The following is a 15,083-nucleotide window of genomic DNA, read 5'->3' on the forward strand; positions in this document are numbered from 1 at the left end:
AGCATACTACGAACATTTATGACAACATATAATGATCATATATGGTTCCAAACGGCATTATATGATCCTGAGATGTATTCCCTAAAATATCAATACGTTTCTACACTGGTCCCCGAAACCTCCAAAATTTTTCAAAAAAACGTGGATATTAGCCTTTAATTTTGAATTTTTTTTACTTTTTTTCGTCCGGAAATAAAAACTGCCTAAATGTTTACCATCGTTCCTAATATATTTGGGGAGTCCAATTGGGTAGGTGCAACCATTTAATTTGCCTTTAAACGGTCTATTAACCGGTTTATAACTTGCACCGATTTTATTAAATCAAGCCTACCACGAACATTTATGACAACATATAATGATCATAGATGGTTTCAAACGTCACTATATGACCCCGAGATGTATTCCCTAAAATCTCAAGATTTTTCGACATTAGGCCCCGAAACCTCCTAAATTTGTCAAAAAGCGTGGATATTAGCCTTCAATTTTGGAATTTTTTGACTTTTTTTTGTCTTTACCATGGTCTCTAATATCCTACGGGAGTTCAAATGGGTGTGTGGAACCATCCAATTTGCTGTTAAACGACCAATTTACTGGTTTACAACTTGCACCAATTTACTAGTTTACAACGACCAATTTAATTAACTTGCACCGAACATGACTTGAACCGAAATTGACCCTAACCCGTTTTAACCCTTCAAAACTTGAATTTAACCTGACTTGTCACTAACCTGACCTGAATTCAGCTCGACTCGTTCCTAACCCGACCCGAATTTAACCCAACCTGTTACAAACCCAACTTGTTACTGACCTTACCCAAATTCAACCAGACTTATTATTGACCCAACTCAAATTTTACCAGACCTATTACTTACCCGACCAAAAATTTCAACCCGATATGTTACTAACTCGACTCAAAATTAACACGACTTGTTGTTGATCCGACCTAAATTCAACCCAAATTGTTCCTGATCCGATTTCAAATCATCTTAAATGCAATTTAAACCACCTTATTATTGTTGATGGTCAAAGCATTTTGTCTAGGGAGATCAAGTCGGTCCAAGCCAGCAAATTAAAGAAAGGAGGATCATCCTCGATCAAATTTAAGAGTTAAATATAGTATATACTAGATGAAGCCCGTGCGATGCACGGTTTGTTTGATTTTTTTTTTAAATAATGTTTTTTTTTTTTTTTTGTATTTATGAGCCTAAAATTATTTATATATTTAGATAAAATTCCTAATATTAAAACATAATATATAATATTTAATTAATTTAAACTTAAAAATCTTATTCGCCAATTTTGCTTACATGACATTTAAATTATTTAATTCTAAAAGAAATTAATAATCTCTTATTTAATTGGCTACTACTAAGATTTATAATCCTACATGGCGCGCTGAGAAAATTAGATCCTACGTGGCTCTCTAAAAACTCGGGAAAAAACTCCCCTTTATATATATATATATATATTAGATTTGTTGTATGGTCATAGGAGATAATTATCTTCCTAAATTATAGACTATAGTTCCCTAGTATATAATATATAATAGTCAAAGAAAATAATTAGCTTGATAAAAATGATAATTATCTATTTATAGATAGTTGAACCTGAATATGACCTGACTTAGAAATGACCCGACCTGATTGTAACCTGCAAATTATTGACTTGAACATAACCCGACTTGAATCCGAGAATGACTCGACTTTGAAATTACTCAACCTGATTATAACCCGCAAATTATTGACTCGAACCAAACCCTACTTGAACTCGAAAATGACCCGACTTGATTATAATCCGCAAATTATTGACTTTGAGCCAACCTGATTCTATCCCGCAAATTATTAACTTGAACCGAACCCGACTTGAACCTAAGAATTACCCTAACTCGTTTTAATCCGTAAAAACCCGAATTAAACCCGGCCTATTGTTCACCCGATCCGAATGTAACCCGACCTAAACTCGACCCAAACCCGATAAGAAGTATGACTCGACGTGACCCGACTCAAGCATGACGCAACCCAAACCCGACCCGCATAGGTTATGAAATTAATTCGAATTGACCCGACCCGAGTTGACCTGATCCACTCTTACCCGACCCAAATCCAAACTGTTTACCCGAATTGACAGCTCTAGTCATAAGCTGAACTATTGCTGGTACTATTATGCAAATATCAGAGTTCTGAATCTTTGAAACTGGCAATACTCTCTATTAGCCTCTCCTTGATTCTTTCCTCTCACTGACTCTTAAGTTTTAACTCATGTGCTGCCCCAAAAAACATTCAGCTAAATGATAGAAGTACTTAGGTAAAGATATTTATGATAAAATGTTCTCATGAAATTTGTTTTTACAAGCTTGTCATGATATTGGTGTGGGTCATTAGTGTAGTGATGTCCTACCAAGCTTAAAATCCTAGATCCATCACTATTTTAAAAAGTAAAGTTGTTAATTAAAAGTAATTGTAGTGATTCTCCATACAATTATACACCCGTCTTATTTAGAAGGTTCTTATTACTCCCTCCGTTTTTAAATACTGGTTCCATTACTATTTTTTGCACTATTTATTTGTCCTACTTTGACTAATATTTGTGATTTATACATAAGAAAAAATATAGTCTTGTGGGTACTTGTTGGAATCATCTCAATGAATAGATTATTAATTTTCAATTGTTAGAATTTATACTATTGACAATTAAAGATATTAGTGATTAAATATTAACATCGGCATGCATGTCTGAGATAAATGAAGCAAGTATTTAAAAACGGAGGGAGTAAATATTTAAATTACTCCGTATTAGACTATACGTTTGACCGGTTCTCCTAGGCCTTAATATTTGGATTGACTATTTGTATTACACAAACTTTAAAAAAAAATCGGGTGTACAATAATTATTGTACATCCATTATAAAGATAACCTAAAGTGATTAAAAGTTACCCTTGAAATGAATAAAAGTTACCCCAATATGAGTTAAAGTAACCCAATTCAAATAATAATTATCTACGTTTTATTAGTAAAGAATCAAATTTTAAATGACTAAAAATCAATTATTAGTGATTGAATGTAATTAAATTACCTTTATAAAACTTTTGTTGTTGTTGATTTATATCAAAATTGTATTAGGTTTAAAGTTACCCAAAAAAAGACAAAAAGTTACCCTAAAATTAGTTAAAAGTTACCCTTGTACTGCTCGATGTACACTAATATTAGTGTAAACCGGATGTATACAAAAGTTTTTGTTTGTATTATCATCTCCACCAACCTTTTTTTTTTTTGTTTTTTTTTTTTTTTTTTGAGAAAAAGGTAGTCTTATATTGATCCACCAACTATTAATACCCGCTATTAATGATTAATAATATCAGCTAATTAGTTGAGTGAGGATCTCAAATATTCTCAATTTTATTTCTTTGGCTTTCTTCAAAACAATTTAATTCATTAATCATTAATCATTTTATTATTAGTGCTTTAATTAATTAATCGACTCGCCGAGAGATGTCCGGTGTCTTAATTATCACTTCAATCTGCGGCTAAGGTTTCGAATCGTAACTACAGTGGGCATTTTAGAGACGTTTCGAAACTGGGAGAGGAAACGTTACTGAGCTTCATACAATTATATTGCTTTGATCATATTTTGTACTTATACAGTTGGATTTTAAGGGGTAAGTTTTTATTTTTATTTCTTTTTGGCTGCAGTTTACTAATTTTCTTTCCTAAGATAATAAGATTGAACCTTTCACTTATTTTTATTATACTGTGTAGAACATTTACTGATGATCATGAATAATTTGGTGAAAAATAAGTGTCATTTTAATATATAATATTATAAGGAGTAGAAATTTTTGTAATTATAAGTACTGTAATAATTATTGTAAACTGATTTGTGCTGAACTCAATTAAACAAAAACAAACTAGGACTCAGCAGAATAATTGAAACATATTTTTGAATACAAACAGGGTAATTTTTTTTGTAGGATTGAAATTACTAATATCAGTACTCTGTAATAGTTTGCTACTAAGAGAGCAGGATATCTCCTAGATGAGTTTCGGAAATAATGTTCATTATTATGCTAACACATATTTTTACTTCTTAGGCAATAATTTGTGCTACCTAAGCAAAATAATTTGCCCGAAAACAGTCTCTAATATATGGATAAAGTTCAAGTGAAAATCAATGAGAAGATTGGGAACAAGAGAAGATTAAATTTAGATTCGAAGGAGTTGTATTTCAATCAGAATGGAGGAATTTTGTTAGAAAAGCAAATTGCTCTTAGCCAAGGTCGTAATGTAGGTCCAGGGCAGCTGAAAATATTATCACTCAAGGATATTGAGAAGGCTACAAACAACCTTGACCCTAATCTTCTTGTTGGTAGTAGTGCTCAAAGAAACGTCTACAAAGCAACAATTGAAGATCGTATTGTAGTAGTTGGAGTTCCATTGCAGCTAGAGAGAAATCCAAAATTGGTTGATCGCAACTTGAATGAAGCATCAATAGCTATGGTTATGAATCATGAAAATATGGTTAAACTCTATGGTTGTTGCCTCGATACTTTTATACCAATACTAGTGTATGAAATGTTGCCAAATGGGATCCTTTCTCAACATTTACATGGTGATACAGCATCTATCAAGTGCTTAAAGTGGGCTGACCGTTTGAGAGTTGCAACTGATACAGCATATGCACTATCTTATATGCATAATGCCTTGCGAAAGCCAGTGGTGCATAGGGGAGTTAGCTCAGCAAGTGTACTTCTTGATTCTTTATTCCAGGCTAAGTTAGGAAACTTTGGTTATGCAGTGTCTATTAATCCAGGGGATACATCTGAAAGATGGTCTGTTGAAGGAAGTCCAGGATTTATCGATCCTGAGTACATTGAGACTCAGGTGGTGACAGATAAGTGTGATGTGTATAGTTTTGGTGTTTTATTGTTGGAGTTGCTAACCAGAAGTAATCCCATTAGGATGCTTAGAGGCGGGAGAGACTTGGTTGATGTTTTTGTTTCAGCTTTCCAAAATAATTGCGTTATGAACATGATCGACAGGGAGCTACTGAATCAAGCAAGTAGGGATGAGATTAAACAGGCTGTGCAGATTGCAGTGAAATGTGTGGCAAAGAAAGGGGCTGAGAGACCAACCATGATTGAAGTTGTTGTGCAACTTTGGCAGATAAGAGGTAGAGTGGATGTCATTCAGTTCACTGACAGATAATTTCCATGTATGCAGTATGTATTAGTTACAGAGTGTAGATCATAGAATAAATGTGGTAAAATTTTTCTGTAGATACTTATGGTGGGCGTGGAAATAATCGCGTCCAAGGCAATCGTAAACATGCACATGGTGCTGGAAAACTTGATCAGCAGCAAGGGGGTGAATCTGGGCAAGCACAAACACAATCTAACTAAACAATCTTTGTGCAGAAACTAGAAACATCATCAAATTGCATTCAGACTCAGGTACTTTCTCTTCTAAATCTCCCTACTCTAGACCTGATTCATGTGACAACAGCTAATGGCACCAATCTCCCTATATATAATGTTGGCAATGTGCCCTTGGACTCTAAATCACATTCTTACAGTTGAATAATGTTTTACATATGTTCCCAAATTGAAGTCATTGAATGTTGGTTCAGAATCTCAGATATTGTAACAAATAGCAATAAATTACTGAAAAACTTTCTGTTTGTGTTAGGGACAGTCATATGGAGGGGCTTCTTCAAGAAACAGTAGGGAAGTTTGTTTGTCTCCTCAAGCGTCCTCAGTACCTCAACATCAGGTCCTGTTTGGCATCATCGCCTTGGTCATTTGATGAATTGGGTTTTAGACTTTCTTAAGAAAAATATATGTATTTTCCAGAGTTGGCCTTATAAGTCAAGCAAATTCAAACCCAAACATGGCAAAAGATGGAATACGTTGTACAGTTGAAATAGAGGTTCATTGTCTTTTTGCTTTTATGCAATCATGCTAAACATGATACAGAAACTCAAAGCAAAGAACCAAGTATTAGGGAGAAAACTTAAGTGAGAAAGATTTGAAAAACAGAGGTTCTTTAATTTGCTTCCTAGTCAAACACCGATTAAAGCTCATCTGTGGATATTTAGGTTTAGTACCTTTGTTTTCATCAGTGTGGTTGTCATTTGTTGTTCTTGATAGTGACATGTAGATAGTGTTTTATACCTCATAAAATATACTTCAGTTGACATTTTTTCAAAAAAATTTTAAAATTTTTTTCCCAACAATTATAATAAGTACTCCTATATAATATTCAGACAAATAATTTGGTCTGAGAGAGAGATAGTGACCATGGAGAATTTACCTCATAACTTATTGGGAAGCAGTGGCGGATCTTGGTCAAAACTATTAGAGGTGCCGGGATTTGAATCTTTTATCTCTCACTACAAAATAATCACTATGCTCTAATATTTTATATGTAAAATAAGGTTATTTAAGTTCATTACCTAATTTATTTCAACAATTTACCAATTTACCGGGGGCCGGGCCCCTAATGGCCCCGGTGGAAGGTCCCCCTCTGCTGGGAAGAATATGCTGCATTGTTGATTTCGGATTGAACCATATATGATCAGATCATTGTTGAAATGAAGCAGCCTGGTCATCTTTTTTCTAGGCTTTCTGGTGATCTCTGTGTTTTTGTAGGTCGAGTCTCAAAGGTAAGCTAATTCACAAGCCTTACAGCTGATTAATCTGAAAATAGTTGGAAATTAGCTGGTCAAATACTCAAATGTCAAATATCTATTGTTAAGAGTATTAATATAAGGGTATATTTAAGAATATTTGGGAGGTTACATCTTTGGGATCATTTACTTAATTGTAGGAGTTGATTGAGTAGTGAGGTTATTATCTAAAACTTTAGATTCTATCCTATCTTTAGATATTATCTTGTAAGTATTAAATATATTCTCTCAATCAATGAAACAAGGCAAGCTTTGAGCCCTTTTCCCAAATCTATGGCCTTGTTCTTTTGAGTTGTTTTGCTCTGCTCTACTAAAATTTGCTCTGTAGTGTGTAGAAGCTCTACTCTGCTATGCTCTGCTGCTCTGCCCAAAGCTCAAAAGAACAAGGCCTACATCTATCTTCATGTGCAATCGTGGCGGTATCTTCTTCTTTGGCAATATTCTCTGGCAATAATTGCCCTACACTAACCAAATTTAAACCCAAAAGTACATTGCAGATGGGTCAAACTTTAACGAATAAGAGGAAGACCAAAGTCGAAAGATCCCAAGAGCTTGAATCCAGAGAAGAGTATTTCATCAGCAATGGAGGTATTTTGCTGGAAAAATATATTGCTCTGAGTCAAGGTCGAGATATTGGAGTAGGGCAGCTGAAAATTTTCTCAATAGAGGATATCACTAAGGCTACATGCAACTATGACCCAGACGCCGTTGTTGGTAGAAGTAACTTGAGCAAGCTACCAGGAATGAGATTTGCCAGGTTGCACAGCTTGCCTTGACATGTTTGGCAGATAAAGGAATTGAGAGGCCTACTATGATTGAAGTCTGTATGCAGCTTCGGCAGATACGATGTTAAGGATAAAAATTAAGTGGATTGCAAAAGGTGTGGAAAATCCAGGTGTGCAGCAAATGCAGCTGCTAAGAATTAAGCAGAGTATACTGAAGTTATTGACAGGATATTGATTTTGAAATATAGCTAAAGGCGAAGTCTATAAGTTCTCATTGTGCGTTGTTTTCCCCTTTTCAATTTCTCATCCTAGCCATGGGTTGAGTATGAACATAGAATTCGTTGTATATTTTCTGACATGATACCAAGTTCCTATCTTACATAAAATTAATGCTTACAGTTCTATCTTTAGTTTCTCATAATAAGTCCTTCAAAGTTTAAAATAATTGATCTCTCTCATCACAAATCCAACGACACTCTTGACAAATGCTAAAATTCAGAAAAATACAGAGACTAGATTGGTATAACTAAAAAAACATAAGCGCAACGATTTCTGCATTACAATATCAGGGTTCATAACAAACTAAGTGACGTTATTAACATCTTTTTTGAACAAGCCTTGTGGAAAATAAGAGGCGATGGATCCAAATGAAGGTAAAGTTTGATCTTCTTCTGTGTAAGATGCAGATGGAGGTATTAAACCATCGCTTGCACTGACTTTGATTTCTGTGAAATTCTGTTCATTAGCGTCTGGTGAATTGTTTTGATATAAAGCAGAGACATCTTCCACTTCCAGTTTACCAATGACCTCCAACTGCAACGCAACTTCTTTCATTGTCGGCCTTTGCTTTCCATCCATACTTAAACACTGCTTAGCAAGATTGGCAGTGGCTTGGATGCTTTCTTTTCTACCCTCTTTCACAACTTGAGGTGCCAATATATCACACAAGTCTAAACTTTCCATAGCTGATAGAAACCACAACACCAGACTTTGACCCTCAGGAGTGTCAGCAGGACGAACTGCCTTTTGCCCTGTAAGAAGCTCCACAAGAACTACTCCAAAGCTGTAAACGTCACTCTTTTCAGTGAATTGATGTGATCGAAAGTATTCAGGATCAAGATAACCAAATGTGCCTAGAACACAAGTGGTTAAATGAGTTTGATCAATAGCAATAGATCTTGATGTTCCAAAATCTGATAACTTTGCTCTATATTTTGAATCAAGAAGTATATTAGAAGTTTTGATATCTCTGTGGAAAATGGGCTTTGAGGATGCGGAGTGCAAGTAAGAAAGAGCTCCCGCTACATCTATAGCAATATGCAAGCGCATATCCCATGCAACTGGGAAGTCTTCACTAGGATCATGGATATACTTGGAGAGAGTCCCATTCGGGACAAACTCATAGACAAGCAGAGGAACTTCTGTTTCCAAACAACATCCTAATAACTTGACTATATTTCTATGGTTGATTTGGGATAGAATAACCACCTCGTTAATGAATGGACCCAACTGGCCTTGCCCTTCTACTTTGGATTTCTTTATTGCAACAATGTTTCCATCAGTTAACATACCTTTATAAACTGTACCTTGACCTCCCTGACCCAGCACTCTGTCTTCATTGAAATCATCAGTAGCCCTTTTCAGCTCATCAGCAGTGAAGATTCTTGTTTTTTCTATCAAACCATCCTCAGATGACATTTGCTGTTGCAATAACAAACCACCATTTTGCTTAAAGTATGTAGCCCTTTGAATTCTCTCCCTTCTTCTGCTAGCTATGATGAATAGCCAAAACCCACTAAGAAAGAAAAGTATAGATCCCAAACCCAAGCCAAGTCCTGCAAAATGCAGATAACAGTTATATTTTGCAAGGATGAGGCTTACAGAACACTGAATTTTAACCTTCAAATACAAAAAATTCTTAACAAAATAAAATAAGGCGTTTTCAGATTCCATTCCTAAATTATTTTTGAGCACCATAATTAAGCAGCTAATTCTAGGCTTAGTGGCTGAATACTAACATGAACAGCAGCCTCAGCTTTATAGTATTCAATAATAGATCCAAGTATAATTACAACAAGAAATAAACAAATTACAATTACCTAGACCGATGAACAATTTCAAACCATTAGAACGACAACCAGTTCCATCTTTCCTTCCATCACCATAATATCCAGTTGGGCAGTGACATTCATAGCTTCCTGGAGTGTTGACACAAGTACCAGAACACGGAGTATTTGGCCCTGCACACTCATCAATGTCTGAGACAAGAGTTAAAAAATGGTTAATATAGGGGTGTCTCAGAATATAAATTTATTTACAGTCCAAAAAAAAAATCCATGTAATACGAAGGAATTAGAAACAATATACTAACCTTTACAACCTGTGCTAAGATAAGGATTACCCTGATACCCTTGAAGACATTCACAGTGATACCCTACTACTCTCAGAACCTTATCAGGGTCAATGCAAGTTGTATTCTGTTGGCAAGCATAAGTTGCTGAATCCTTTTGAGCATCATTGCACAATTTATTGGGAATAAACCAGTCAAGCACTATAGGCACAGAGTTAAGACTTGCAGCATCTGGGGACCCTCGATTGTTGAAGCTTGATTTTTTGAGTATGAAGGCATAACTGCAATTCCCTGATGAAAACCTTGTCACATAATCAACTTTTTTAAGGGTAATATTCCAGAACTGTAATCCCTTTGGAATGGGAGCTTCACAGCAGCCAGTGCCGGAGCAAAGTTGATCAAGTAAATCTGCTTTTCGATTGCACAAAGCAACACAGCTAAAGACTACCCTGCCAGCAATGGTTTGCGCCTCAACAAATCCGTAGTGATGGCAACCAGTGACCACAAACTTGTTGGAAGTGGATGACACAGCATAGGGTTTTGCTGTAAGATTAAGATTATTCAAGGTGACAATTTCACCTGAGCCTGCTAATGCAGAGTTGCAAGCAGTAGCAACAGGAAGAGCTTTAGTTATCAGCTGGGTCTCAGATATGTCAAGAACTTGTCTATTGAAAAGTCTAGGCACAGAGGAATTCTTTTTGTTGTCACAAACTATGACATAGTTATCTCCCAAAGCGCAGCCTCTCCCAATGCCAAAAGGGTAGGGAATTGTCAAGTTTCCACACTTACGTGGGCATCCAGGCAGTGTAGTACTGGAAGCAGTGAGCATGGTGGTTCGATGTGACTGCATGAATGAAGCCAATGCTAGGCATGGAAAGCCAAGCAAAAGCCATGTAAAAGAGAAGAATATTGCTAAGGAAATTTTTCTCAAAAGAAACATATCTCTCACCTCTATTGAGATCATGTAACTAATACTTCCCTGCTCAAACAATATATAAGAATCATAGCCTGTTATAATAGCCACTCAAATGCAATTCACCCACATTATTCCAAAGTCTAAGAAGATTATTTTATTTTATTATTAGCACAAAATTAAAGGGACTTTGGGTGGGAAAAATACAATGACTATAAGAGTACTAGTATAATAATTGAAGGGGAGATTATGATAACCTTAAAAATTTAAGGGTCACAAGAGCAATAACTTTAAATTCTTTTAATCCTGCAGTCTTTTTCTAGCCAATCTGCACAAGGTTCATATATCTTTAGCATAACTGCTCTTTTTTGTAATCTGAAAAGTAAATGAGCAATTTTAGTATGATTATTGGCCTAATCTGTTGACTCTTATGCATTATCAATAGATTAATAGCCACTAACCAATAGTGTTTTTGTGGTCCAAAACATCTTTAATAGCTATAAAATAGTTGTTTATCTTTCATCCTAATGGCATACTATATTTATATCTGCATATAGCTCTATATATCACTCCTTCACTCTCTCCTAAGATTCATCATATTTATAAGATTTGAGTTACCTAATTAGACTTTAGACTACAGGGGAGCATTAAATAAAAGAGTGCCATCATTTACCGGGCATTAAAACGTGTTTATTAAAGAATAAGAACGAGTTCTTCATCACATCTAAACAACAGTTACATAAAGTCTGTTAGAAATCTTTATTAATTTCTCTATGTAAGGCCTATGTCTGCGTTCATACATTTCCATACTTTTCATGAATCATGATTGTCTTACTTGAGAACCTACAGAGCCTCTTTTCACCTTAAGAAAAAATAGTTTTTGGAACTATACATTCAAAAGGTACAAATAAGGGCTGCCTAATTTTCATGTATCCCTGGCGTTTTTCAAGGCCGTTCTAACTCGATTACCTGATAGTGTAATAGGCTGTTAGGCCATACTACAACTACTACTCTCTCTGACCCTATTAGTTTTCCCCAAATTCTATTTTGATAGGTCCCTTTAAAATTGTCCCATTTCGTAATATAAAAACACGTCCCCACCACTAACCCCACTTACATATATACTCATTAAAGTAAAAAGACAAAGATACCCTCATCCACTTGCAATATTTTTGTTCAATCCATAATAAAGCACATGGGTTAGGGTCTTAGGAATAGAGGGAGTACAACATTAACAAACATAAGTGCCTAGAGTGCCTCACCATGTACTAGGCAGCAGGGTTTGAACCTAAAAATCAAATTCATTCAAAGTTACTCAATGGATTAGATCCAACTACAAGCATAGCACACAAGCGAGAAGACTTCATTAGAGTAACTGAAATATACCCAATCCTATAATTATTCTGTTTACGCTAGCTTAGCAATACTGTGACTAACAGAGATGAGATGATCCAGTCACACGACTAAGTGTAACTGTATCATAATCAGCAATTCAGCGTGATGACCAGGAGAATTGTAGTCACTCTTAAGAGCAAGAAATTAAGGAATCCTTAATTCAGACATACAGTATCACAGGTAAATAGAAAACATACATATTATTTTACACCAATAAGGCGATAACAGTGCACTAGGTTCTGGTCCTCAGCCCCTCTACGCCAGCATTCAAATGAGCTTCAGGGTGTTATCTTAAATGAGACTAAATAGGCATCCTTGGTTCAAATACAGGTCAGTCTATACTTTTTGTAAGATATAGCTCAAACCACTAGAATAATTAAATACAATCCACTATTCAGGTCAGCAGGTTATGTTGCTAGTTAGTTGTACCTGCTTATTTAAACTAATGCTTGAGGCCAGATAGTTGCAGTATCAGAATGGTGCTTTATAAAGTAATTAACTTTAAATTAAAGCTTATAAAAAAAGAATACTGTTGTATTTCTCACAATGAAGGTTGATTAACACTCTTAATCACTCATCAGACCTAACTGTCAAATTATTTAATTCAAATGAAGGTAAATCTCCTACCAATAGTACTGTCAGTTTGCTGAATGATGTATTTTGAATCAGAGTATGGATCCTCTAGTAACTCTATTTCATCGACTCACCCGATCAGGGCCACAGGATAAAAACTCCTAGCAAAGTTGAAGCACGGTTTGATATTCAATTAACTCAGTTTGGGAGAAAAAAAATGTAGCTTCCTAAATTATGGGTACAGAATCTATTTTAACAAGTAGAAGAGCTTTTTTTTTCCCCAAATAAAATCTTGTGCAAATCTAAGTACAAAAGTCAAAAGTTAAAGTTACAGCTAGCAACTACTGCCTATAATATTAAATATACCTATCAAAATCTAGCAACAAAAGTAAGCTGATATACACAAACACTGAAAGATCTATCAAATGAAATTAGTGGAACTAAGCCTCGAACAATAAGCCCACTTAGTAGAAAGATCTGTCTTCTGTTTTCATTAACTAATGAAGCATAAAGGTTCTCCAATATTCCCTCCTAATTACAATACCATTGATTAAAAAACACTCAACATCAGTGTCTAAAATATAGCTAGTTAAGCCCATTAAAATATATCAAAGGTGAAGCAGAACAAATACCATCACTTGATTAACTATAGTTTAGGCAAAACTATTCTAATAACAGCACTATGAGTACATCAGAATTTAGTATAAACCTTGTTGGATGTTCTTTTCCATCAAGCAAGATGTGCAGAAGGTCCTTTGATGAATCAACTTCAATTCAATTGATAAGTTTCTGAAGTAGGTCCTTTGAAGAATCACATAAGTTACCAGAAGGCAAAAGGCTAACAAACAACAAAAAAGTGTTCGCATCAGCTTCAAATCCCTTGCGAACCATAATGTCACGATAGTATAGTGCATTTGACAAGTCATTTTTGAGAATATATCCTCGGATGATCAGATTATAGGTACAATCATCAGGGGGGCAACCATCTTCATCCATTTTGCTTAATAATTGAGCAGCTTCATTCATGAGCCCTTTCTTGCAGAAGCCTTTAATCATTATTGTGTATGTTTTACAGTCCGGTAGCAGACCCCTTAACACAAGATTAGAGAAGAATTTTGCTGCATCTTCAAGTTGCCCAGCCTCACACAAGCTGTCAATTAGGATATTGTAAGTAACAGTAGTAGGCTTGATACCTTTATCATCCATATCTTCAAGTAATGCAACTGCCTCACCCAGCCGTGCACTTTTGCACAGGCCATCAAGCAATGAGCAATACATAACATCAGGAGCAACTCCTTGGGCTCGCATATCTGTGAAAAACTTCCGTGCAAGTGTAATTTTATTGACTTTACACAATCCATCAATAAGAGTGGAATAGGTTACAACATTCGGTGTTATCCCTTTTTGAAACATATATTCTAACATAGTAAGAGCCTTGTCAATGTTTTTTGAGTTTGACATATCCATCGATCATAGTACTAAAACTTACTAGATCAGGCTCACAACCATTTTGGGCCATGGTATGAAGTAGCTTTTTTGCATCTCTCATTTGACCACGCAAACAATAACCATCAAGTAAAGCATTCTAAGTAATGATGTCAGGAGCTACACCTTTGTCAGTCATGTGTCTTAAAATCGCTTCCGCTTCCACAACATTACCATCTTTACAAAACATGTCAACCAGCGTGTTGTAGGTCACAACATTAGGTGCTATGTTGCTCTCTAACATCTCAGTCAACACACCCTTAGCCTCTACCCTGCATCCAGAATTGTAGAGGCCTCGAATCAAAGTATTATAAGTGACAACATCGGGTTGAATGCCCTCGGCTTTCATAGCAGATAACTGGTTCATAGCTTGTTGTAATAACCTGTCCTTACAAAGACTATCAATAATAGTGCTATATATGACAAGACCAGGTTTACAATGAGCAGCAGAACGCATTTTGTTAAGCGAAGTGAGAGCACTGGCATTGTCACCAATTCTACAAAGGCCTTTGAAAATAGCACCACAAGTAGCAATATCGGGTTGGAAGCCAAGCTTAACAATCTTATTCAACAATTGAGCAGCTTGAGGTAGCTTATCATTGATGATATAACCATTAATTAAAGTGCAAAAGGTATAATGATTAGGGGGAAAACCAAGTTTAAGGGATTTCGCCATTAGAGAAAACCCGAAATCAACGCGGCCTAAATGACAATAACAATTGGCGATAATACCCAATGAATGCCTATCGTATCGAATACCAAGTAATTCAAGCTGCGTAACGAGAGAAATAATGGTGGAATGAGGATGAAGGTATTTGAATTTGGAAATGGCAGTGAATAACTGATTGAAAACGATAACACAAGGAAGAGGACGCAAAATACAGTCTCTTTTCCTTATTATGAAATCTCACTTTATTGTTCATGTAAGCATGTACTGGTTAAGAGAGAGCGGTTTTCAAA

General features: G+C 35.5%; 2 protein-coding genes across 2 annotated transcripts; one reads left to right on the forward strand and one right to left on the reverse strand.

Moving 5' to 3' along the window:
* Nucleotides 1-3,379: 3,379 nt before the first annotated feature.
* Nucleotides 3,380-7,761, forward strand: LOC145576010 (wall-associated receptor kinase-like 8). Its single transcript, XM_081633795.1, has 4 exons — nucleotides 3,380-3,656; nucleotides 4,089-5,167; nucleotides 5,275-5,447; nucleotides 5,689-7,761. Exons 2-3 carry the CDS (start codon nucleotides 4,144-4,146, stop codon nucleotides 5,394-5,396), a joined length of 1,146 nt encoding a protein of 381 aa, XP_081489921.1. The 5' UTR covers nucleotides 3,380-3,656; nucleotides 4,089-4,143; the 3' UTR covers nucleotides 5,397-5,447; nucleotides 5,689-7,761.
* A 164-nt stretch (nucleotides 7,762-7,925) lies between these two features.
* Nucleotides 7,926-10,697, reverse strand: LOC145576011 (wall-associated receptor kinase-like 6). The gene is made up of 3 exons (XM_081633796.1): nucleotides 9,779-10,697; nucleotides 9,507-9,665; nucleotides 7,926-9,242 (listed from the first exon to the last, which is right to left on the reverse strand). The coding sequence occupies exons 1-3, from the start codon at nucleotides 10,695-10,697 to the stop codon at nucleotides 7,990-7,992; spliced, it is 2,331 nt and encodes a 776-aa protein (XP_081489922.1). The 3' UTR covers nucleotides 7,926-7,989.
* Between the last annotated feature and the right edge of the window lie 4,386 nt (nucleotides 10,698-15,083).

This window comes from Chenopodium album, chromosome 13, assembly GCF_948465745.1.
Source record: "Chenopodium album chromosome 13, dcCheAlbu1.1, whole genome shotgun sequence".
NCBI lineage: Eukaryota > Viridiplantae > Streptophyta > Magnoliopsida > Caryophyllales > Amaranthaceae > Chenopodium > Chenopodium album.

Coding starts and splice junctions, on each gene's coding strand:
- LOC145576010 (XM_081633795.1), top strand. CDS start 4,144: ATGGATAAAGTTCAAGTGAAAATCAATGAGAAGATTGGGAACAAGAGA. Junction 5,168..5,274: donor GCAACTTTGGCAGATAAGAG/GTAGAGTGGATG, acceptor ATTTTTCTGTAG/ATACTTATGGTGGGCGTGGA.
- LOC145576011 (XM_081633796.1), bottom strand. CDS start 10,697: ATGTTTCTTTTGAGAAAAATTTCCTTAGCAATATTCTTCTCTTTTACA. Junction 9,666..9,778: donor TCTTAGCACAGGTTGTAAAG/GTTAGTATATTG, acceptor CTCTTGTCTCAG/ACATTGATGAGTGTGCAGGG. Junction 9,243..9,506: donor GAAATTGTTCATCGGTCTAG/GTAATTGTAATT, acceptor TGCATTTTGCAG/GACTTGGCTTGGGTTTGGGA.